This window comes from Lepidochelys olivacea (assembly GCF_965140295.1).
Source record: "Lepidochelys olivacea isolate rLepOli2 genome assembly, chromosome: 5".
NCBI classification, from domain to species: Eukaryota; Metazoa; Chordata; order Testudines; family Cheloniidae; genus Lepidochelys; species Lepidochelys olivacea.
In genome coordinates this window covers 62,699,104-62,725,024 of record NC_140415.1, presented here as the reverse complement: position 1 = coordinate 62,725,024, position 25,921 = coordinate 62,699,104, and the positions used below count along the sequence as shown (strand labels likewise).

At 41.2% G+C, this 25,921-nt stretch overlaps 1 protein-coding gene and 1 long non-coding RNA gene across 2 annotated transcripts in view; both read right to left on the bottom strand.

Moving 5' to 3' along the window:
* Positions 1–25,921, bottom strand: part of LOC311520575 (uncharacterized protein) — a gene marked incomplete at its 3' end in the record, with an annotated part of 75,089 nt that overhangs the window by 21,909 nt on the left and 27,259 nt on the right. The window contains exons 10-24 of the mRNA XM_084628131.1: positions 25,229–25,297; positions 23,386–23,564; positions 23,203–23,282; positions 20,620–20,803; positions 18,810–18,966; positions 18,325–18,509; positions 17,387–17,551; positions 16,425–16,565; positions 14,682–14,763; positions 12,736–12,879; positions 11,721–11,809; positions 6,992–7,543; positions 4,909–5,047; positions 3,510–3,644; positions 2,998–3,118 (exon numbers count right to left, since the gene is read on the bottom strand). Coding sequence (XP_084484257.1) covers positions 2,998–3,118; positions 3,510–3,644; positions 4,909–5,047; positions 6,992–7,543; positions 11,721–11,809; positions 12,736–12,879; positions 14,682–14,763; positions 16,425–16,565; positions 17,387–17,551; positions 18,325–18,509; positions 18,810–18,966; positions 20,620–20,803; positions 23,203–23,282; positions 23,386–23,564; positions 25,229–25,297 — 2,422 coding nt within the window. The remainder of the gene's footprint in view (positions 1–2,997; positions 3,119–3,509; positions 3,645–4,908; positions 5,048–6,991; positions 7,544–11,720; positions 11,810–12,735; positions 12,880–14,681; positions 14,764–16,424; positions 16,566–17,386; positions 17,552–18,324; positions 18,510–18,809; positions 18,967–20,619; positions 20,804–23,202; positions 23,283–23,385; positions 23,565–25,228; positions 25,298–25,921) is intronic.
* LOC311521075 lies at positions 7,570–9,233 on the bottom strand. Its single transcript, XR_014711771.1, has 3 exons — positions 9,131–9,233; positions 8,291–8,362; positions 7,570–7,664 (listed from the first exon to the last, which is right to left on the bottom strand). It is a non-coding gene; the product is annotated as an uncharacterized lncRNA (long non-coding RNA).

Below are 25,921 nucleotides of genomic sequence, written 5' to 3'. Positions count from 1 at the left end.
CAGAGAGAGAACTTATTTTGCTTAGCTTTTCTTCCTTATTTTAGAAGGATATCAGAGAGACATCATGGTCTAGTAGTAAGACACAGGCCTACCACCTCAGAGACCTGTCTCCAGCTCTGCTTCCTGTGTAAGCTTACAGAGAGGAAAGATGGTCTTGTGAATAAAGCCCTTGGAGTGGGATTTAGAAAAACCAAGGGTTCTTTTCCCAGCTCTGCCATAAGTGAACAAATCACTTAATTTCTTTGTGCCTCAATTCCTCACATGTAAAATGGGGATAGTAACTATACTTCCCTATCTCATAGGTATGTTATGAGGATAAATTCATCCATATTCATGAAGTGCTCAGTTATTGTGGTGATAAGCACCATAGAAAAAGCTAGAAATAAATCAAATATTCATATACACAACCAGTGTAGGGGCAAGCTGACAACATACAGCATGCAAAGTATCTACATCTGAGTATTGCACTTGGTCCTGAACCGCTGCGCTGGGCAATTGCAGAAACTCAGAGATCTTCCATTTTCCTCCCTCCTAATTTTCTCCCCCTGTTGGAAACTATCACCATTGCACACTCCTACAGAGCTACTTACCAACCACATGAAAAGGCCTGAAATTTACTGCTGATCAGATAACAAGCTACTACAGACTATGCATCCTCCAAGGCTATGTCTAGACTATCGTGGTACGTCAACCTAAGTTACGCTACTCTGGCTACGTTATTCATGTAGCTGGAGTCGACGTAGCTTAGGTTGACTCACTGCTGTGTCTATGGAAGACGCTCTCCCACTACCTTACTCCTCTCGTTCCCAGTGGAGTACCGGAGTCGCTCTTCGATCTAGTGGGTCTTCACTAGACCCACTAAATCGACCCTGGTGCATTGATCACAGCAGTATCAATCCTGCAGTAGAGTAGACATAGCCTTAGATTCTGAGTATGTTAACCTTTATGAAATGCAAATGTCTTACCATCAGCCCTATGAATCCTGATGCACATTCAGGTGGTCCTTTCTAGCTAAGAAATCAAGTTGGCAAATGTACTAGGTCCTCCGATAGCTCCCATAGTAAACAATTTTGTAAAATGTAATGTTAGGAGCTTATTTTTCTATTTAGATTAGCTTGTCTTACATTAAATACTGCACATCTTGTCTGAGAGGCAGTGATTTGCTCAAAAAACAAAAAACAAAAAAATAAATTCCTTTTCCAAAAGTTATGAGACTTCCAGGAAGGAAAGGAATACCAAAAAATTAATGGAAGAGTATTATCTGCAGAAGGAAGATTATTTGCCAAGGGTGAATGATCTGCTTCTTGCCAAGCCAGTACCATGCACCATGAGCTTTTAATATTTATTATCTCATTTGCAAGCTAGCTCCATATTTGATCTGGGCATTAAAAAGGTCCATTACAACGAAGCTTTTCAGCTAACACTACTCCAAGTAAAAAGCTAAATAAAGGCTTCCCTTGTTCTGAGCACTTCTGCTGCTGCTGAATCTCTTTGGTCTGCCTCTCTCCCTGCTGCTTCACTCTCGTTGCTCTGAAGAGTTGTTTTCTGTCTCCATAGCTCCCTCAGATGAGGAGAGGCTGAGACCCCTCATGAGTCTTGTTCTTCTGTAATTTTTCAATATCCGTGTTGATAGAAATTTAGTTCTGTGTGAGTTCATTATTACTTGATTTCAGTATAGCTTTCCCCTTGGAAAATCCAATCTTGATTCAAAGGCTAGTTTGACTGAGGTCCAATAGTCTTTTTTAAAAAAACCTAAACTACTTTTAATTATGAAGGAGCACAACAGATTTGAAGTGCTAAGTCATGTGCTGGGAAAAACCGAACTATCAACAGTAGGTGAAAAACCGAATTATCAACAGTCACAAAGGACTCCCTGGGAAATTACTCCTGACCAGGGCTGTGGATCAATCAAAGAAGAGAATGATCCCAGAGAATCATTCTCAGGTTTTACAGGGAGCTCAGTATAATTCTAGAAACCTCTATTCCAGTGGTCCCAAAATTGTGGCGCACCCCCCCGGGGGGGCACAGAGGAACAACCGGGGAGGCTCAGTGGGGTCTGGGCCAGTCCCCATGGGGTGCAGGGGTGGAGGGCTGGTAGGGAGTGCCACCCATCACCGCTCTGACCCCTCCCCCAGCCTCTGTCTGCAGCTGTTGCTTCAGTCCCCAGCCCCCTGCTCCTGGCTGCAGCTTGGCCATAGGCTCCTGGCTCCCACTCTTGGCTACTGGCCCCAGCCTGGCCACTACTCTGCTCCCAGCCTGGAGGGGCGCAAACACATTACATTACTTATAAGGGCGGGGTCATGAGAAGAAACGTTTGGGCCCCTCTGCTCTATTCTCAAGAGTAAGCATTCGCAGGATTGGGCACATACTTGTGTACTCAGCAAGGCTCAGTACCTTAATTTAAGGAGTTGCCATAACTGGGGACACAACAGGAGGATTTTTTAAATACAGTACAAATTTCTTTAGCCAAACTTCAATTACTGGAAACTCCTAGTTAACTGAAACAGGAGCCAGTGCACTATAGTTTATTAATTACACTGAAAATTCCCTTGATTATCTAAAACTATTCATTTGCTTTCCAGGGCATTCAGATAAACGAGATTACGCTGTAGTGGACTCTCAGGTTCTCCAAGTCCTTTCATTTGCTCCATTATTTCAAGAGGATAACTTTCCACTCCAATAGTCTGCATGAGTCTTGTATTTTGACTGTTCTCACGTAATTAAGCAACGTAGTTAATTAAAGACTTTTGGGCTTATCCAAGGTACAGATCAGAGGACAGAATTTTGCCCTTGTAAGGAAAAACATTTTGATTTCAGCTAAACTATGCAGAAGTCTATAACCACTCTGTTGCAAAACATAATCTTTCATATAACATGTTGACTTTTCTCAGATAGAATAAAATTTTGAATTGCTCATTTAGTTTTGTGTGAGAAAGGAGAAATTCTGTGGCTGAAAGAGTTATACATGAACTGTACTGATATTGATGTTTGACTTACCCAGTTTTGGTAAAGGAAAGCTAATATCAAAGTACTTCTCATAAAATTCCAGTAGTTTCACTGATGATTCTAAGGCATAATGTGTCTGGCTCCATTTGTCAGGTGATGCGTAGATGGATACCTATGAAAATAGATTACAGCAGTGATTCCCAAACTTCTTCATTTTATAGATCTATTCTTAAGATAGCAGTCATGTTTGGATCAATTCCCCTCCCATCATCTCAATCACATGCTTTCTCTGCAGCAACTCCAGCACTTGGTATCATGCAAAAGTTTTATTAGAAATGCTATTAGGCAGAAAAGATGGAAATGAACTTGCTTTAATGCAATAGGGGTAGCTGTTTGGTTACATCCACTGATTTGTAACTCTGTTGTCTATTTCCTCTTCCTGGATATACGACTTGACATTTCCAGTCTCTCTGCTCATTGCCTGTATACCTCAGTGCTCTAATCAAAAAATGTCAAGCCCTAAAATAACCTTAGTTATTGGCTATGCTGAAACCTGAACTCACCTTGATACCTGATGATGTTGTGGCCTGCACAGACTTAAAATCACAAACTATGTAGGCTACAAGGTAAGTGCTCATTTTTACAGTCACATCAAAATGATCTTCCAACAGGCCTCCTTCGAGTTCAATTGTTTTAATCTGCAATTAAAAAAAAAATCTTCTATTAAAAATTCTCACAAACCAATAGATTGATACCATGAGTAACCTATTTAACAGATGGCAAGCCAAAATCAACCGAGGGTTCAATAAAATTATACCAGGAAAAATTATTCATTATTTGCATGCTGGCAGCAGCCACAGTGTGCTAGACCCTGCCCATACAAATATGATGATAAAGACCCTGGACTGAAGATCTTAAAGTTGTGGGTTCCAATCCTGAACAAGATAGTCTTTCCTCTTTAAGGGTAGTGGTGACCCAGAGCCAGTCAACTCTGTTCCAAGGCTTGGCCCTTTTAAAAGCAAGCCTGTTGGCACACTTTCTGAGTGATCTGGGGAACTGTAGTCCTGCAAGATCATGTGACAGCCAGGAGACCCACTGCTGGATATTAGGGAAATATATGGCTTGGCTTAGCTTAAAAGGCTAAGGGACCTGCAAGGAGGGGGAGCCCACTGAGGGAAAGCCCGAAGAGGAAAGCGCTGTAAGGGATTGTGAAGCCCAGGAGGGAAGACTATAAGGAGGATGGGCTATAAGGATGGTGATGCCCTGGTAAAGGGCTGGAAGGAACTAGTGACCCTGGGGAAGAGGACTGAAAAAGGTAACGTTCAGCTGTTATTTTATATTAAGAAACCAGATACCCAAAAAGATGAGTTGATAAAAAGGCTCCAGTTGTGGGCATCTGATTGACTAAGGAAAAAGGTAAACTAAGGCAGTGGACAAGACCAATGCCAAACTGGGTACACTGCTGTTACACTTACGTAAGTGCTTAGCTATACACATATGAATAGTCCCATTGACTTCAACAGAACCATGCACGTGCATATAATTGACAAAATCCATAAGGCTTTGCAGCACCAGTTGTATTTGGCCTACAACGTATTCTGTTTTACATGGGGCTGGTCTAAAATTTTCTTTCAAAATCTTTTTTCATATGAAAAATTGAATTTTTGACTAAAATATTTTCATGGAAAGGGTCTGCTTTCATCAAAAAGTTTTGATATTTCTCATCGGAAAATTGAAAAACTGAAAACTATCAACAGTTTCAGTCAGGGAGTTTTGGTTTTTGGATAAACATTTGATATTTTCTCCTGAAAATATCAACAAAAACATTTTTTTTCATTTTCATCTAAATTTTCAGCAGGAAATTTCCTGAACAGAACTTCAGTCTGTCAAAAATAAGAATTAGAAACTGAACATTCAGAGCTGTTATCTGACTACATCATCAACCCTTTAACAAAATCATACCTTTGGCATGTTGGATAATGCAATGTGTTTTCTTTCTCTCCTTATCGTGATTGCAAAGTTGGCTTTGAAAGATGGTTCATCGAAGCATGGAAAAGCCATTCGTGCTGAGGTAGGCTCAAAATCTGTAGTAGCTATTATCCTGTGAGACATGACATACAGAAAAAAATCCTTCCAAGTTAAACATGAAATCAAGACTGACACTGATTTTGTATCTTAGCATGCAACAGATTTAGACCTTGATCTAGCAAGTTTTATAAAAATAGAGTTTCTAAACAGAGCTTTTATGCTTTTTTATCAGTTAAAATATGGCTCAAATACCAGTAAAAATAATAGATTTTCTTGAATGTTTTGGTATCTCTGTCACTTTGTTCCAGTGTCAGTACCCAATTGCACATTATCAAGTGAGCACTTGAAATCCAGAGGAAAAAATAATAGATGGGCATGTGGTGGGGGTAAATGTATATTGCAGGCACCAGGACTATTTTACAGAATTGACCAGCTGGTAGATGTAACTTTAAATAATTTAGAACTAAACTTCTTAATTGGGTTTGGTCACTCTGACAACCATAAGTGCTGACTCCATGGGTACTCAGAAAAAATATAGTGGGTGCTCAGCACCTACCAGCCACCCTCCAATCAGCTGTTCGGTGATGGGCAGGACATGCTGGGGGGAGGGGGCAGAGCATGGGCAGAAAGAGGTGGAGTGAGGGTGGGGCCTTGGGGCAGAGCCGGGGTGGAGCACCCACCTGGAAAAATGAAAGTCAGCCCCTGTGCTGACAACAGTTACATGATTACATTCAGTTGAGAATGCTCATCATCAGATTTGTGACTTGCTTTTGTAAACTAACACCTTCAACTGAGGAGACCTTTGACACTGAATGAATGTGCTTTGTGAAGCACAGATAAAGATAATAATTCTGGCACCCATACAAACTAAATCAAAGCATGTTTAAAAAGCATGTGAATCGTATATTGCTGAAAATGGATGGACCTGAGCATGTGCTTACCTGTTTTGCTCCCCACAAGTCCTTTTCCTTCCCCACTTTTGCCTTCATCTAGTAAGAGTCTGGCTTAGCCAGCCTAGATTGTATATTTTGCAACACTTCCTGTAAGCAAAAAGGCTGCTAAAAAAATGCCCTGGATGGTGCTGGTACCTTTGGGTGCAGGTCAGCTACCCTCCTCCTGGCACAACAGCAGAGGCAAACCCTGCTCTGCTGGCTGCTGCCACGTTAGTGCACAGAGTGGGGTGCAGGGTGAGTGCCTCCAGGAGTCGCAGCACCTCTCACTGCACACACAGTGCAGTGAGGTGGCAGGAACCCGCTGAGGTGAGGCATGCAGCCGCCACTCACCGCGCAGAACACACATCTCACAACCCCCCATTTGGGAAATGCTGATCTAAACCATCCAATATAAGTGATGCCCTCGACTTGGAATCAAAAGCCATAGAAGGTAATACAAGACTTTGCAGCTATCATTTTTATCCATCGCACTTCCATTGCATTTTTGCTCAGGGAGGGCTTTCCCCATCACTCACAGATGACCACCTATAGCTCCCCAGCGTATAGTCCTTTGAGGCACCACATAACAGCTACCATCCTTCCTCTGATCCAAGAGAACAGAACCAGACTCCCTTCGGAGCACAGCAGTAGCACTCCTAATTGGGCCAGCAGGGTAGCTGCTGAAAAGAGCAAGGCACACCATGCCCCAAGCCCAGTTGAAGAGAAGAACCCTGATCCCACTGAGCTGCAGGCCTTCTACCTTTTAGTTAGTGTTTTCATTGAAAGTTTCATACACAGAAAGCTGGGGCTAATCACTTTGCTTTCATACAGGTCACATCCCAGGAAAACATACAATTACCATTAACAGTGATATAAGGCAAAAATAAAACCTTGAGGTCAGGGCACAAGTACCTGTAAAACTTTATGCAGTGTAGTTGTAGCCCTGTCAGTCCCAAGATATTAGAGACCTGAAGAAGAGCTCTGTGTGGCTTGAAAGTGTGTCTCTCACCATCAGAAGTTGGTCCAATGAAAGATATTACCTCACCCACCTTGTCTCTCTAGAAAACTTCAAAGAGACTCCTTACCTTGTTTCCCCATCACGAGTTTTGTAAGTACTTTTGTAAAATCCATCAAAGCCATCCGCCAGTCTTGCATGAAACTCTATGACAACCAGGTATCGCTGGCCAGCTGTTAATACTTCAGGAGCCTGCAGGGCAATTTGCTCATATGTGGGATGTTCTAAAACTTGAAGCTGTTTTCCTGGTTTTCTGGACCCCAAGTCATCTTTGGGCAGAAGAACTGCACTGGTGATTTCAAGGCCTTTGCTGTGCAAGATGATAAATCTAGTATTCTCTCTCACAAAGATCTCTATCCTCTCCAGGCCAGTAAAATGTACAGTAGTAAGATTAGGGTGAATACATAGGTCATATTGGATTGGTACTACCATATCAGGAAGCCTCATCTTATTCCAAGGAAATGGCTTGCCATTGGGAGGGGAAGTTACATTGTCTTTACCTGTTTGATGTTTAAGTCCATAAATTCCCAGAAAATAAATGTGTAATAGCTGCAGCACTACTACCAATGGACATATTCTACAGAGACTAGCCATTGCAAAGGCATGCATCAAAAGAGCCTCTCTAGAACAAAAGAAAAAACTGTAGCTTCTTCTGGTTAAAACTTCCAGGTCTTGAAAATATTGTTTGCTTAGAATGCATCATGCACTGGCAGTAATGTAGTTTTCCATTAATGAATTCTCATCTAGAGAAAAATAAAACAGATGTCTTAACTGTAAGAAAAGTTTGAGCCTCACTTGTTAAATCTTTAGTCGTAATAATCAAGCTTCCTGCATAAAACACACAGGCAATGGAGGCTCAGTTTACATGTATTTAAATGTTTAAAATGACAAGAGGTGCTTGAAACTCTATGGGTATGTCTACATTGCAATAAAAGACCAGCCACTGATCTGGGTCAGCTGACTTAAGCTCCAGGGGCCCATCTGTGGGGCTATAAAATTGCAGTGTAGACGTTTGGGCTTAAGCTGGAGCATAGCTCTTGGCTTCCCGCCCAAACCTGAAAGTCTATCCTGTAATTGTATAGCCCCTCAGCCCAAACCCTGTGGGCCCAAGCCAGCCACAGCCATGACACGGGCCTTTCATCACACTGTAGATGTACCCTAAGTGCCTCAGACAATTGTTTGAAAATACAATAAAACCCCATCCCCGCAGAGACTATTCATGTGCTTGAAATTAAACATGTGTTTAAGTACCTTGTTGAATTGCAGCCTAAATAAACATATCAAAATAAATATACTATAGGGTTAATGTTTATGTAAAAAAAAAAGATGTAGCAAGAAAAAATAATTATTCCCCACTTTCCCTACTCACCCTTGTTACTTGCTTCATTGTCAGCTTTCCTAAAAATCTATATCTCACAGTGGGCCCTGAAGGTTAGCAGACCTGGAAGAAAAATTTTGCATTTCTCTGAGATTATGTTATTTGTAGGGGACAAGAGGAAGATTTCAACTCTCACATCTATTTCCTCTTAACCTGAAGGAGACAGGACTTGTGGAATAAGGTACTCACAGCAATGTGTCATTTCTCTCAGCAAGTCTTTATTTAGTGTTGTAATTTTAGCAGCTGCATTCTGGACAGCTTGTCCAGAATGCAGCTGCTAAAATGGTCGTTGGTGCCTGTCTATGATACTATCTCACTCTTCTTACCAAATGGCTCCCTTGTCCACTGTATCAAGATTAAACTATGGGGAATTGCAGAGGTGTGAATGTGGCCAATTTGCTCAGGGGCAAAGGGCTCAAGCAAGGTTCTCTGTTCACTTAATTAATGTGGTTTAGCAGGCAAGTATCTGGACAGTGGAGTGCCCTCATAAAAGTTTAGAAATCTGCAAAAGAGAATGAGAGCACTGTACAAATAAACCTCCTAAAAGAAGATTTAAAAAATTAATGTGTAGTTTTTATTACAATGATTCATTTATATTAGTTTAAGTAAAAAACAGGCCAAAAATAAATATTAAAGCATTGAAAGTGGAATATTTCTATGTGGTACATACACCACGTTGTTTAAAAGATGGCTGATGACTGCACTGAAAATAATTAGGAGCAGGAAAGCAATGACAGGTAGTTTCTACTAAGAGCTTCTTCCACAAGCACAGAATGAATCCTCCTCCCCACACACAGCCCCCCCTCCCCCTTTTCAGTGCAGCTCTCTTACATGATCCATGGCATGTTCCTGTCTCATCACAACATCTTTTCTGCAAAAACAGCTTTAGATTTTTTTTTTAAAGCAAACACATGGAGACGGCTGTATATCACTATTTCCCATTTGCTTCTGCAGCCTTGAATTGTGCTGCCTTTATTTTCACTTTTGTTTTCACTCGGAGGCAGCCACCAGGGGGTTTCCAGAGTTTGTTCACCAGATACAGCTCATGACAATAATTTATCCCACTAATCAAAGCAAGCTGTGTACGCCCATCCTACTACCCTGTGAGATTTAATAGCACAGAATCCTTCACAACGACCAATCGTGCCCCAACTCTTTGAGTGGGACAGAAAATTATAATACCACAGTGAGTCTATAATAAAGCCTATACTGATAGCAGCCACAGGTCAGAGGCTGATGATAGAAAAATCAAAAACAGCCTTCAGTAATAATTGATTTACTGTTTCCATTTATTTTCGAGGAACTTTCCAGTCTCTGTGGAAAACTAAGCCAGATAATAGGAACCATTTGATCTGGGAAGCTGGTTTTCACATGTCACAAGCTAGTTTGTTTTTTTCTTTTTTGTCTATTAAGAAGTGTTATTGTCTGTAAGAACTTTTATTTCAAGAAATCAGTAGCCCATAATGACTGACTTGAAAATAAAGCAACTATTCTGCAACCAAAATTAACTCCCCAGTATTTCAAAGTCTAGCACAGAGGTGAGCAAACTATGGCCTGTGGGACTGTCCTACCTGGCCGTTAAGCTCCCGGCTGGGGAGGCTAGCCCCTGGCTCCTCCCTTGCTGTCCCCCCTCCCCTGCAGCCTCTGCTCGCTGTGCCGCCGGCGCTCTGGGCTGCCGGGCAGCGCCACTGCGAGAGCCGCCGGCCTGCCCCGGTGCTCTAGACTGTGCAGCGGCGTGGCTGGCTCCAGCCAGGCGGCATGGCTGCCAGTCTTGGTGCTCTGAGAAGCATGGTAAGGGGCAGGGAGCGGGGGGAGAGGTGGTGGATAAGCGGCAGAGGATCCCGGGGGGCAGTCAGGGGACAGGGGGTGGGTGGATAGGTGTGGGAGTCCCGGGGGGCCTGTCAGGGGACGGGTGTGTAAAGCGCTCAGGGCAGTCAGGGGACGGGGGGGTTGGATGGGGGTGGGGTTGGTCAGGGGACAAGGAGCAAGGGGGGTTGGATGGTCGAGGGTTCTGAGGGGGGAAGTCAGGGGGCGGGAAGTGGGAGGGGGCAGAGGCCAGGCTGTTTGGGGAGGCACAGCCTTCCCTACCCGGCCCTCCATACAGTTTCAGAAGGCCAATGTGGCCCTGAGGCCAAAGCATGTTCTAGCTGCGAACCAAAAAAAAATACATCCGACTGGACTGAATTTATTTATTTATTGAACAACAATGTAGTTGGCTTTGTACAAAAAGAAAGACACCACCCTTGCCTCAGGGATTTTCTAAAGGCACAGTCCTAAAGGTTGCTGAGTTCTACAAAAACAAACAAACAAAAAAGAAAATCAAAAGCACTATTGATCAACAAACAGTGTTTACTCAGTAGCTATTCCAAAAGGCTTCTGCATAGCTCAGAGACAAATGCACAGAGCTCAGCACTGTGAGCAAACTCTTGTGGCTGAGTGGAGCGTAATGTGAGGTAATACATGGCCACAATATAAGGTGCAATCTAGGGAATGCAAATGATGTGAATAGTGGGCATTTAAAAGAGTTTTCCAGGCACTCCTACTGCCAGACAGCAGTAGTGGCAGCCATGGAACCAGTCACTGCCACAGAAATGCTTCCAAAGCTTGTCTCTCAGGTACGGTAGATCAGTTATAATTTATTAATATTTAAGAGATGCAGTTTTCGATGCACTGATCAGTCTGGCAGTCCCATATTTAGAACAGAAACGATCAGCATGGCAGCTGTCGTCAATGGGAATTTTGCTTAAGTGTCAAGCCCGAGAAAGCCTAGAAATTCAAAAGTTAAGGCTAATCCTCCGTCCATAACTCATCCCACAATGTGTTTGAGGGGAAAAAAAGCCCAATTCCAAATTAAAACTCTCAAGGGCCCAATCCTACACAGTGCTGAATGCTCACAACTTCCACTGAAATAAGTGGATGTTGAGGGCAGGAAACTCTAAGCTCTTTGCAGGATTAAACCCAGAGATATTCTCTCAGGGCCTACCCACAAGTCCCATTAGTTTTAACATAAGACAAAGAACAGTAAAATAGTAGACGTGAGAACAGGACTCATTCAGACAACGCTGCTATATGAGAGTCACAGGAGTCCCCCAGCTCACGAGACTTCCCCAGCTCGCAAAGGGCAGGTTGAAAGTTGTGCTGCTGTAGCGCTGTGTACTGCTCACGCTCCAGTGCCACGCAGCGTGAAGTATAAGCTATGTGCTGACAGAGTGTTCTGGAGTGTTAACTTAAGCCCTGTGGAGAATCAAGACATCATCCCCTTTATCATAGCCAATTGCAGATTCCCCATCCTCACAATCTACTACTTCTCCTAATTTCCTCCATGAACACTCATGCCAGTTCAGGACATAAGCCCAGATCCTCCAAAGTCAATAGGCGCCTAACTCACATGGATTTCAATGAAAGATAGGCACCCAAATACCTTTGAGGATCTGGGCCACCGTCTCTATTACTCAGTGGGCACAGCACAGCAGTATGACATGGTTTGGAGTCACTCATTAAATCTTGGGTCTTGAAGGAAGAAGGCCAACCAAGAGCCTTCAAAAAGGGTCCTAGATTTGCTTCCCTAATGATGTCAAGCTTAATGTTGGATTTTTTACCACAATTTGTTTCATGTCACAGTCTCCAATATTATCTAAACATACAGTGGTATTTTGTTCCAGTTTCTTAGCTAAACAGTTATCTCACATCTGTGAGATATTTTGGTCTCTTAAAAAAATCCTTGATTTTGGATTTGTCTAAGAGACATACAATTTCTATACTAGAGGAATCTAAAAAGGTAGAAATATGCTTATTGTGAAGCTTTTTAAAATGAAACTAAGTTGTTTTCATCTATCATGAACCTTACACAGCATTTTGTCTTTGATAGAAGTTGTTTTATATTTCTTAAACTGCCAAAGGCAAAACATGGGGAAAGCTGCTTTTTTAGAGAACAGAGGAAATCACTGACCAAGAACAATAAGTAAGGTACACGGTGGCAGGGGTAGGTTCTATGCAGGTGTTAAGAAATTTAATAGAAGGCCTAAGTTACATATGTAACCCACTCTGGGACTTCAAAGTTAATTTTACAAAGTTCTTGTGAAATCAAAAACGCATGAACATGAACATACACACGCTCTTCCAAGTCTATAGCTACAGTCCTTCAATTGGCTTAAACACCTAAATATCCAAACAGAACCATATATAAAGACAAACACAAAACCAATGTAAACATGGCAGCCCAAATTTCATAAAAATAAACAATCAGATGTCAGGAAGGTTTTCATTAAATGAACTGCATAATTCAACAAGACCGATGTTCAACAAAGTACTGCAGCAATTATGCATCTGTTCAGATTAAAAAATATGTAGTTTGATTTTAAATGTGTTATTTCAAAGCATGGAGTAATACCGCACTCTTTCCTCTGATCTCAATGATCTCAATGATCCCAGCTTTACTTAAGATTCTCCAATATCCATTTTGTTAATGTAACTAAATTTCTGTCCAGCCATTTTATATTCTTCTCAATATTCTCCACTGCAATCTGGGGTGCTCTCAGCTGTGACACTTTCTCCTTTACAGATTCAAAAAACAACTTCACCTATAAAAGATATCAATTAAAAAGGTTACAATCGGATCTGAAGAAAATACTGACGTTGCTGACAGTTTTTACTTATGAAAAAGCTCACTATTACCATTTGTGACACCTGTAAGTGTGACAGCCCCCGGCTTGGCCAACAAACTAGGGACTGAATGGGCGACCTCCAGGACTACAAGCCTGAGCTGCAACCACTTGGACTAAAGAATCAAGGCTTCCTAGCTAGGGCTGTAACAAATATATATCTTCTGTGGATCTGGTACACAGGAGAACCTGTAACATACACTAACCAGTGGCTTACATAGGCATGCTACTTACAGAAAACTAAGTGATAAATCCCGGTCCCAAGAGTGTACTGCCTAAAAAAGAGCTCTAGCATGATTCAGTGTATAGTGTTACTACCCTGGACCATAACCTCAATTTACATTGTGTTTTCTCTGAGACTACACTTAACTTATTATTAACAAGCACTACCATCATAAGCGTTGTTAAGGACCAATGGAGAATGGGTCCCCATTGTGCTAGGCACTGCACAAACAGAGTAGCAGACAGTCCATGCCCTGAAAAGCTTAAAATCTAAATAGACAAGACAGACACAGGGCAGAGAGAGGGTTAGAACACACAAGCAGAGCAAACAATGTGGTGGCAGCAAATTTTATGTTAGTGACATGATATTTTGGGGGGTGGATTTAGGTAAGAGGGGATAAGCTAAATGGAAAGAAAAGGGAAGGGAAGTGAGGACAGGGCAGGAGACAAGAGGGTAAAACGGGCAGGTGTGGAGTGAAGCTGAGGTGAAGAAGGAGGGAAAGGGTTGGAGCAAACAGCCAATCAGTACAGGAGCAGAGGAAATGCAATAAAAGGTGTAGAAAGGTCTCTGAATGTCCCAAGGTTCCTGCTCTGGCTACGTCTGTAGCTGGTTCTACTGGCTAGAGTCTCTGGCTGGTTCTTCTCTGCAGTGTTTGCCAAAGGACATATTTTGGAGGGATGGGGAGTAGGGAAAGAGGCACCTCCTGGGGCCTAGTGCCGAGTGTGGTGCCGGAGATCACGCCAAAAGCCATGCCTCAGTACAGAACATAAAGAGCCACATTACACTTCTTGAACATTTCACATGATGGAAATCCACATTCAGGACCCAACACTGTTCCCATTGATTTCAAAGGTGCAGGATCAGGCCAAAATGAATGTGGGATGTCTAGCTCTAGACAAATTCTAAAACTATTTGCATGGTGTCGGAGATTATTCCTTTAGGGCTTAATCTTGTGAAGTGCCAAGTACCTGCAATTCCCACTGACTCGCAAAACAAAACCTAACTCTCAGAGATTGTTTTAGAGGACATGGTATAGGGGCAGGTCCTGGATTGGAATAGAATTTTATATAGTTGAACAGTAACATTTACATATTGCCCATGAAACATACTGTAGACTGGTGGGGTGACTGAGCAGAAATAAAGCAGATCTGATCAGCAGATGTAAATGGCATAATTTAAAAAATGATTTCAGTAAGCAAAACTTTACTCAACCTGGGGTTCACTTAATACTTGGGCACACAGTCTTCTCTTCCCACAGGCCCTTCTTATAGCTCTTCCCTCAGCATCCACAGGGAAGCTAGATCTAGCCCCTTATTGCTCTTGGGACCAAAAGTACCCTGCCTCTGTCACAAATACAGCCTTGTGAGGCTTTACACTAAGTAGAGCGTGCTGACACATAGTAAAAATCCAAAAACTCAAAATGCAGCACGAAGGACAATGATTTAAGTAGCAATGAGAATGCAGATGACTCCTGCTTTACTTCTGTCCTCAGACTAACCTCTTCCAGCTCTTGTTTTGAAGAAAACTGCGCTGTCACTCCAATTATAATTGTTCTGATTGAGAAGGACCCCAGAGGAAATCTGAGGAAAAGAGGAGAAAATTACAGACCTTATAAATGTATCTCCATGTAAAATGTTAGTAGCAATAAATGTGATCTATTGCAATACACATTAATATCAGTTCAGGCTAGTGGCCTGTAAATATTACTCTTCATTGCCACACAAGAGACAGGTTCAATTTCTATTCTTGGTCTCTTGTGCCTTGGGCTATCAAGGGCTGGAAGTGCTGAGTGCTTAGTCCCTGTGGGACGATGTGCCTATTATTTCCTATCTTTCCTGTAAAACCCCATTTCTGTGCTTCTGCTGTTAGGAGCTTTCCACAGTCTTCTCTCCAGGCCTTGGAGTGTTAGCAGTACTGCTCTGCAGCTATTGCCTTAGCATCAGGGCTAGTCAAAAAGTTGCTGTGCCCCTACTTCCCATTCATCAGTGGAGAGGGCTGGCAAGTGGACTCTCACAGTCACACATCCAGAGCCCCCTCCCCATGCTCAACCTCAACCCAACCCCACTTGCACACTGGAATACAGGAACCACTTACACAGCTATGCATGGAGTGTCTGGACTAGAGATGTGTGAATAACTGACATTTTGGTTTGCTGACAATTCAAATATATTTTTTAAAATTTGTTTTGGGTCAAACCAATTTTTTTAACTTTTGGTGAATCAAAAAGTTGAAAAGAATTATTTGAGTTGAATTGGACTCAAAACAAAATTGGACTCAAAACAAAATACTTTGTTTCGATTGAGAGACTTTTGGTGACATTTTAAAAAAATAAATAAAAAAATTAAAGGACATTTCCGAACAAAAAGTTGTTTCAAACCAAAATATCCAAACATTTTGTTTCACAAATCTCAAAACAAGAAGTTTCATTTTTTTTCTAAAATTTTTTGTTTGGTTGGGATTTTTTCTGCTTCAAAACAATTCTGCAAAACTAACAAGAATTCGAAGTTTTGGGGTTGCCAAATCTGCATTTTTCACCCAAAAAAAGTTTTGTCCAAAAAATTTCTCCCAGCTCAAGGCTGAACCCAATGCAGTCACTGGCATATTCTAATGACACCACCTCTGAAGAGGTTCTTGTTTATTCATGGTTCTCCAGCCAGTGGGGAGAAGAGGCAGGCAGGACTGCCCCTAAATACCTGTTCTCTGGCTGACAGTGTGCACTCACTGCCTCAATAGCATTTTTTATTGTTCCCTCATACTTTCGGGAATAGTCTCTCTACAATGCAGGATTAAAACACAACTTTTCATCTCATGGGTCCCTGAGTTTACTATAGTTCTTCTCTACCCAGGATCAGTGATCCTGAGATTGAAAACTCATTAAGAAGAGTTACAGATGGTTGCTCATCTTTATTATAGAATTTTTCAAAATCAGGAAAAAAATTCAGAAGTTTAGAAATTTAATATAAAAAAGTTCAGAAATTTAATATAACAGAGATAGTCAGCATTTATATAGCACTTTCCATTCAGCGATCTCAAAGCACTGTGCAAAGGTGGTTAAGTATTAGCCTCTTTTTTCAAAGGAGAAACTGAGTCACAGGGCAGCGAAGTTCCTTGCCCAATGTAACACACTGAGTCAGCAGCAGAGCTGAGACTAGAATCTATCACTCTTGACTCTCAGTTCTATGGCCTAAACAGGCAGTTTCCAATAAAAACAGATCAGTTTTTGTCAGTTACAAATACTAACTTTTCTAGCAGTTTGCTCCAATTTTTCTTTACAAACTTCCATGCAAGATGTTGTCCAGCTGGATTTGTGCTGACACTATAGATAACTGATGACAGGTCTTGAGTCTTGATTATATGTCCCTCCATTGCAAGCTCCAGCAATCTAAAGCATCAAAAAACATCCCCAGGAAACCAAGAAAAGGCTAGGTTATATATTTATATATGGATACATGCTAGCAAGTTTTGAAAGATCAGGCCTTTAATGCAATCTCAGCCAGGATTAAAAAAAAAAAAAAGTATTTCTTGGTGACTTGCACTTATAGGAAATTGTTTTGTGTAACTTCTCTTTTCCGTTTTATCTCAAGCATTATGAAATGCTTCAGGTGTGCATAGCTACTGGCTCCCTACAACCTGACACCAGCTTTGAACACTTACTCCCTTGGACCAGTGGCTCAGAATAATAGGCCAGATGAAGATTGATTCCTCCTGTTCATTCTCTTAACTGTCATATTATCATGATGGAGATCAGGTATACAAGGAGGTAAAAAAGACATATATCCAGTTTGTGACTTTTCATAAGGGATTCATTTAAGGACAAATGGCTGCTATTATCTTCCTAAGAGATTTAGCGTATCATGAGTCCTCTATTGTTGTTTGCAGTGGTGTTGTAGCCATGTTGGTCCCAGGATATTAGAGAGATAAGGTGGGCAAGGTAATATCTTTTAGTGAACCAACACTTTCACTGACAGAAGTTGATTCAATAAAAATATTACCTCACTCACTTTTCCTCTCTGACTCCTCTATGTCATGCTCAGAAATCAAGGTATATACATAAAAAACAAGTAAAAATGTGTGTCCAGCAGTTACAACTTTCATATGAGTAGCCTTTGACTAGCTCATTTTGAGATTCATGAGCACCAATTTAACTATACATTGAAAGAAGAGTATATGAATAAACAGTCACCCCTATATTACAGTTCCTACCTTGTTAGTTTTGCATCATCTTTACAGCTTGCCAAAGCTGAACAGATCTTTCTCTGTTCAGCACCAGACATGGACACTTTATATCTCTCCAAAAGAAAATTCCAGCCATCAGCTGTTTTAGATCCAACAGAATATATAGTCTCCAGGACATCAGAAGGAATATTACTAAATAATCAAGAATATAAGAAATACAGTTTTATTCAGATTTGTGAAGTAGGGTTTTTAATGACAGAAAAAGCAGGCCCGGATCTTACAATGGACTATACTAACACAGACCTTTCTCCTCTATGGATTCCACTTGAAATCAATGGAATTTTGCATGGATCTGCACTTGTAGATCCCAATGCAGGATCAGGGCCAGAGTGGGTCAATTTTTTCAAAACAGGGACTATACTTTCCTTTATGTTTCTACAGCAATTTGCACATCGTGAGTGGTACTAGAAACAGATAATAAATAAAATACTACTACTACTACTAACAATGAAGTGGGAAGAAAATATCAAACAGCTAAAGAGTCCTTAGCCAGAAAGGGATTTTATGCTACTGTAATATAATGCCCCTGGTTGAGTTGTCAACAATGGGGAACTGAGCCCAGAACCTCTGGATCTAAAACTGTGAGCTACTGCCTGAGCTAAGAAACTGGTCTGTTAGCTCCAAGGCTGTACAGACTCCTAGACCTGTGTGTATGGTCCCGTCAGTCAACAGGGACAGACAGGCATAATGAGTAAGCGTGCGTTACATAACAATATGATGTATATAACACCTTTACTCTAGAACATAAGATTTTCTGTTATGGTTTCATTTCAGGAAACAAGAGTTTCCTATTTAGTTTACAATAAATTGCTTTTTTTCCAGATCTTATGTTGGAGAACAACCCAAAAGTATGGTAAAAGAAACCTAAGCAAAAAAGAACATTAGGAAGAATACAAATTATTTACGTTAAATTTCCACCCGATCCCATCCACTTGCTGAAAAGCTCATTTGCCTTCTGGACACAGAGAGGATATTGCAGGTCACATGCAAGCTCGAGGAGAGCAGAACGTAGCATTCTATCAGAGATGGAGCCCTCATCACTCCAGGTCTGCCTGTCAATCACCAGCTTAAAATGCTGCAGGATGTACCGCTGCAGAGAGAATATGGCACAGTTCATTGACAAGCAATGAAATCTGCCACCCTGAGCATATTCCAAAGTTCTAATAAAAGCAGTAAACTCTGCATTAAGAGCAGTGTTTACATATTTCATAAGTCTATCAAAATATACATAGTTATATTAACAGGTAACAGCTGTTCTAGTTACAAAGGTGGTGATGTCCATCTTTCAACTCTTCAGTGTCACCAAGAAGTATCATCAAAACAAATACAGATTAAAGTTAATAAACAAATACATGAATAAAACTACATGGTTATATTCTTAACAGTGAACCTTGAGACTTTCTCTGACATCGGAAATATTTCTTCTCTCCATCATGTGATAGATCGCTGCCAGGTAATCCAGGCCTTGCAGAAGTACTATGTTACTGGATTCATGTTGGAGATATTGCGTCAGATCAAGAGCTCTATCCAGTGATAGCCTTCCTGCACTGAGAAAGAGGTTGTTTGGAATAAGTTAATGTCTTTCTAATGATATACTAAGGGAAGGAAAGGGGTGGCAATGTTATTAGTAGTATTTGTTGCCTAAAGAGTAACAGATGTACAGAGTGCTTTACAAAGCACACACAGGTGTATTCCTGCCACAAGGATCTTAGAATCTAAGGGCTACATTGAGCTCATTTCAACTGTATGTGGTGGATCCTTGTCTAGGAACTGTTTACCTGGACGGAGCCAGGCATGGCAGGAGAGAGAACAAGTAATGTTTGGACCTGGGAGAGGAGGGCACTGCCCTTCCAGCTGACTGGAAGAGTGGAGAATATCTATACCCGTGCAACAGCTGAAACCCTCTTTCACATGGGTTGGGCTGGCAGCACTCACCCTCCCACCAGTGGGATCTGAAAAGGACAGGGTTTCCTCATGACCCACTGTGGGGATTATGCTAGTTGCCCTATTTCCTTGGGGGGCTGGGAAAGAATTTTTCCCTCACTGCCAGAATGGCCAGGGTGGGAAGGGAGTGGGCAGCGTTTTCTTTCCCCACAGTGGGTCTGGGACCCGGTGGGGTGGGGCAGGGGGTTAGGTTATGATGTTGCAACATAGTACGTAAAACTTGTGGCAGACATCCAGTGCAGGTACTTGTTATGGAAGGATACGGTCCTTGGATAAAGTGGACTGGAAAAGGATTTAAAAGAAAGCATCCCTTAAGCGAGCCAAGGAAGGGGAATTTGCAGCTCCTATGTCTTGTATGGTGAGGAGCCAACCACCCTCCTTTTTTAGCCCCCTTAATCCTCATACGAGGGGAACATGTCAGGGTCCCAGCAGCAAGATAGCTGGGACCAGGTTGGGAATTACATGGGAGTGATTAAAGAAAGAACGATGACCTGCACTGTACAATGTATTGCCAGGTACTCCCAGACATTTTAAGTGAATAAAGTTGCGGCCTCATTTAACTACATCCATTGCCCCTTGCCTTTCTTCCAGCATGGTATGACTAATGCTTATGCAAGGGCATGAAGAACGAATGTGCCAGAAGCCTCCCTCAGCTTGCACATCCCGCCATTCTTTGTTGCAATCCCCGTGGGCAGAGGAGCATGGGACTACTCCTTCAGGGCACCTACTGGGATGCAAATCACTTCAGTGCAAGGAGGGAGGAGACAGAACCTCCTACCTCCTTGTACATCGGTTAACAGTGTCCCCATTCCCAATGTTTCTTTCAGGACTCCTTTCCCCATTTTATATCAGCTAAATTAATGTCACCATGCAAGACAGCCAAAGGGAAAGTCCTTTAGAAGGAGGTGGGAGGGAGGGTGGGAGACAGAGAAAGAAATTTACTCATTTGAAAAAGATCTCACTTGAAAAAGAAGACAATAGTGGTGCTCTGTGTGGAGACATCACCAACCTGTAGATGTGTGCTTTGCTAAATATCTAACTATTTTGTGCAATCAAAGGTAAGGGTTCAGCTATATTAATAAAAATCAGAGGGTGGGTGATGAAGGAATTTAACTCAAAGAAGACAAATCCATCCCAGAAAAATTCAACTTGCAGGGAGGGAGATTCTTAAAATATCTGGCCTTTGAAGTCATAGGCAAAGTCCTGACAGCTGCAAATTGTGCAAAAGAATTTTTTTTTAAAAAAAGAACAATTACCTGACTAGCTGAAATGCATTGTGGATCAGGTTGGCTCGGTCCTTGTAGCTGAAGATGGTGTGGTTCTGATTCAACAGTTCAATGATTGTGTCCCATCCATTTCCCTCGTAGTGCACAATGTAATAGCCATTCATGTCCACGTTGAATTTTACCCAATTGACATCTTCCACCAGTTCTATGGTATCTGAGAGCAGAAAAAGGTTACTGAAACAGTTAAACATTCTTAGTGACATTTTCTAATGTGACCATAAATACTTCCAGGATATCTAAACTTCAGAAAGGTGATCTGAAATCTATGGAAAGATTGCATGGTATTAATCCTCAAACCCTTTTTATTGGTAAAAATTAATAAGTAACTATCCAGAACATAAACATAGTTGAGCCAATTAAATCTTAAAACCAGACATTTTTAGTGTACGGTCATAGGTTATGTTTCTTGTTTCATAAATGTTTTCTACAATTTTTAATGGCAAATTTTAGCCAATTAAGTCTCTATTCTTGGAGACAGATGTAGACCCTTGCATTTCACCATGAATTCAGATTCCTGTACTGCTAGAGAGGTTGTACTGGTTAACAAACTTTCAGGTCCTGAGTGCTTCATTGATAGTAACTCATATGAAAAAATAAAGCAGAAAATAAAAATGTAGCTCCATGTTGATTAGTAAGTGGGATTGGTGGGAAATATTACAGTTGGCTGGTTCTTCAATGCCTTTGATTATTCTAAGTGCCTGTGTCAGAGTGTAGGGTGCAAACAGGTGAGCTTGCACTCTGATCACTCTGATATTAATTATTTCCCTAGAGAAAGCTTATGGGGTAATTAGTCAATCAGGCTGGCTGGTGGAGCCAATTACTCCAGGAGCCCAGGGTTGATGAGAGGCAGCACAGGAAGGAAGTGCAAGGGTGAGAGGGAGGAACAGGGTTAGCCAAGCTAAGCCACACAGAGGTTCAGAGTCAGGAGACCTCTACTCCCATCAGGCCCTGGTGAGAGGGCTAAAAGCTAGGTGAACATTTTAAATAGAATGTTGTATAGGGATTCTTGTGAAAAGTGCCGAGGGAACTTAAAATAAAAGGACACGGTGAAGACAGTTTCCGCGGGCAGAAGGCAGGAGAGGAGCCACGCCTCAGCACAGTGCCAACTTGTAAATACTTCACTTTGAAGATATGCTGCAACATTTAAACTGAGCATATCCCAGTAGCACCTAACCCTCATCTATTTGAAATGTACCAATTGATGTGCCTTTGGTAAAGGTGCAATTAAACCATCATACAAAGTGGTCTGTCCAGATCTCCAGCTCTTTCGCAAAAGCCTGTGGGATGTGGCTCATGGGAAGGAAATCTCCAAGAAATCCCCTCATGCATATTTCCCCATATTCTTACATGAGGAGGTGAGATTTATGAAACAGGTCACAGAATCTACCCCTAAGGTGGATTGGCTGGAAGCCAAGTTCACACTCATGGAAACCCTTACACTCTGCAGCAGCTCTGGCCCGCAATCCTGACCACTTTATTGGAGCCACAATATCAAGGACTTCAACTTTCAGTCAGGTGCTGTCCTTAAAGGTGAATTTCCATTGGGGGAGATGGCACCCCAAAAAGATTTACCAGATCATCAAGATATTGTATAATGGGACCTAGAAATTCTCACAAACTGCACTATTGTGGTGGTAATTTCGTATCCTTGGGCACTTGACATTTTAAAGTAACTGTAAGCACATCCATTTTGAATTCCGTTTAGCAGACTAGAAGGTTTGGAATTTTTAAGATCTTCATTGTTGCTTTAAAAAATAAAATCTAAAATGATGCCTGTTCTAAAATGGTGGCCACGAAGGAACCCTGCAGTTTTCCCAACTGATCTACCACAATTTTCAATTAACAAAAATATAGGCAACCATCACAGTGCTCTTCAGTTCCCTCTATTAGTTCTTACACTGTGGGTTCTCTGTGCCCCATTGCCTTCAATGGAAGTTCTGCTTGATTAAAGAACAGAGAATTTAGCCCTTTCATAGATACACAGTAAATAAAAAGAAAAGGAGTACTTGTGGCACCTTAGAGACTAACCAATTTATTTGAGCATGAGCTTTCGTGAATAAATAAAAAAATAAACAAACAAACAGTAAATAAAGCAATAATTATGACAAGACCTTTTCCGAAGGGAAAAATAAGTTTTAAAATGTCTAAGAGAGGCGACACAGAAAAGCAGAAACAATAACCTTTTAAATCTTCATATTAAAGATTTTCTAGCAATGTGAAAATGCAAGCAACTTCTATTAACAGGGATCCACACTCCTGGAAGGTCCTGTACTTGTAACTATGCTGGGATCAGGGTTTGTTTGTTTTTTTAAATAAGAATTAAGGGACTACAGTATAAGCAGAAGCAGTATTAAGAAGGTATGTGTACAACACAGTTCAATCCTTGAGGGGACCATTCAGGAATCTGGGGCAAAAATTGGGGATTGGTCCTGCTTTAAGCAGGGGGTTGGACTAGATGATCTCCTGAGGTCCCTTCCAACCCTGATATTCTATGATTCTATTCTATTCCCTGAGACTAAACACAAAACAGAACATTGACAAGTCAATCTATACCTGAGTGGTTCTTCAGTAAATGTCTCCCAATACTTTTGGAGTGGCTTGTGATGTACGTCAAGGGAACATGCCAGAGGAAGCTAAAAAGGAGAAGAGAACAGTAAAATAACACCACAAAGTCAATAGGTGTTCAAATATGTAAATCAAATTCTACAAGCACAATCAGCATGTGCCTGCACTTGCCCAATTTGCATTGAGGCCCATTGAGGATCATGTTGGAAAATGCCTTTCAAGAAGCGTTCTTGTCTTATTTTAATTCTCTTCTGATTTTGTTCGACAATAATCAATGGAATTCCTTTCTGGAGTGTCCATGTGTTCATTATCTCCGCAATATCAAAGTGTTCATCAACATAATAGCTATGCTGAAAAAAGTGCAAAAGAGAAAGTTATTTACCCCAACATTACTTGTCACTTTTCAGATATTATCAAACACTACTCTGAAGTCAAAAAAGATCTTAGTCATTTGTTTTAAAATTACAGGCACATCCACAAAGTATCTTAAGGAAAAAGACAAATATTTTAGCAGTCTTCAGGCAAATATGTATTTAATTTCAAGATAAATATAGTGAGACTGATTCTCCTCTCTGTTACACAGGTGTACATCAGGAGTGACGCCTTTAATCTAAAACCAGTGTAAGCAAAGCATGAATCAGGTTCATTCATTGCATCCTTATCACGAGGCTCTCTGATGGCCCATTTAAAAGGCTGAACAAATGTCTCTACACAAGAAGCACTTGTACTAGAGATCAACCTGGGAGAGACTGGGTCTCCAATGCTGCCAAGATGACAACTAGTTCTGTAGGCACAACAGAACAGTGCTAGGTCAGGTTGAACACTCTGTTTTTCTAATTATACCTAAGCCTTATGCCTAACAGAGGAACAACTGTTGGACCATGTTCATCAGTACACTTCAGTTGCGTTGTACCGCAAAGGTGATGCAAAACAGTTGTAAACCTGGATTAATTGGCCAAAGCAGCAGAGTAGCCACAGTGTATCAGTGAATCTGACCTAATACATGTTAAAAACTGAGAGCCACATCGTCCGTCCTTTAGGACTGGTAGCCCAGAGCCCGCTGCAGGTGCCACTAAATTTCACATGGATCTTGAAGAGGGACACCCCCACTTCTATAACAGGTGCACTGCACTTATGTGGCTGCCCAACGGCATCCCCTGCTCAAAGGCAGATTTGCTCCATCAAGGATGATGTTGGGGACACACTGAGAATGCAAAGTCTACTCTTGATTTCGGCAAAGATGTGCTTCACCCACTCCCAAGAAAAAACTGGAGTGAAAGGTACAAACAGCAACTCCCCCATACTCATACCCAATGGTAATGGACTCAGTCAAGATAAATCTTTAAAAAAATACTCCAAATAAAAATGGTGAAAAGTATATTGGAAATTTTTTTTGCATTTGTAATCACCTGAAATGCTATCAGAAACACAAGTAAGGGCACTTTTTTCACGTGTGCACACTCACGCACACACCCTCTGATCTGATAGTTTCCTTTTAAGTGGTCGATATTTTCTAGCCTGCTTTCACAAGTGATCACAGCCATGTCAGGCTGTATAATGATGTTCTATTACACACACATTCCAAAGCCCTGGCTAAAGTCATTTGATGTGACGATATTTGACAGTGGAACTCAGTGGATCCTTTTAAATTGATTAGAAAGCCTTGTTGGCCTTTTGCAGTCTCATCCTTGTCTTTATTTCTTTGCCACCGCTGTTTTCCTTTTTTCCCCCCGACAAGTTTAAATATCTGCAGTTGTTTATTTAGTCAATATTTTTTTTGTCACAGAGATTGCCTCATAAAATACACATCCCATTTTTATAAGGGATACAGGTGAAAAGCAGATATACAATCTTACTCCATCCTACTTCAGCACAACCACAGTGTCAGTGAAGTAGATGCTGAAGTATCTGTTCAATAGAGATCTACATTAATGGTTAAATTACAAGGATGCAACTGATTAGTTCTTTCTGCACTAGTCTAATACAGAGAAAGCAGATAGCAATATGTACTCACTGCATTCTTAGCCACCTGACTTTTGCTGTAACAAAATTTACCAGAAGTAAAGTCCTCTTCTGAACATGTCTGTAAAAATACACATTTTCAAAACAGGATTAGCAAGTCATACTGAAAATACCATTTACTATAGTCCTGATTTCTTACTTCAGTGTTAGCAATTGTTATCCAGCAAAAGAAAAATCTCAGCCAGTTACCAACACTTAAAAGTCAGTTATCCCTGAAGAAACATTCTAAAGCCTTTAGTAATACTTTGAGTCAAATTATCAAAACCCTCTGGTGAAATTGCCCCTGAAAAACATGAAATATGCCTCTCAAGTAATTTTCTGGTACAACTGGTCACATCCAGAATTTGCCCTTTGTACAACTGCTATTTAGATCAGTAAATCACCCTTTAAACTTGGTCCCACTCAAGTATTCACCCAAACCACCAGCAACAGTCTTACCTGTGCAATTTTGATTTCTTTGATCTCTTGCCTAGAACCTTAGACACTATAACTCAGTGTTCAGACTGCCCATTACCAGCTGCCTAGTCCTGATGTTCAGTAGCAGGCTGACTCCAATAGATTTTTATGACTAAAGCTTCTTGATGTGAATAAACTTGACATTGCTCATAAGCATGTCTTTTAAAAAAATGTTTAGAAGACACCGACTTGGTTTTTGGACGTAATCTTTACAGACTTCACATATTTT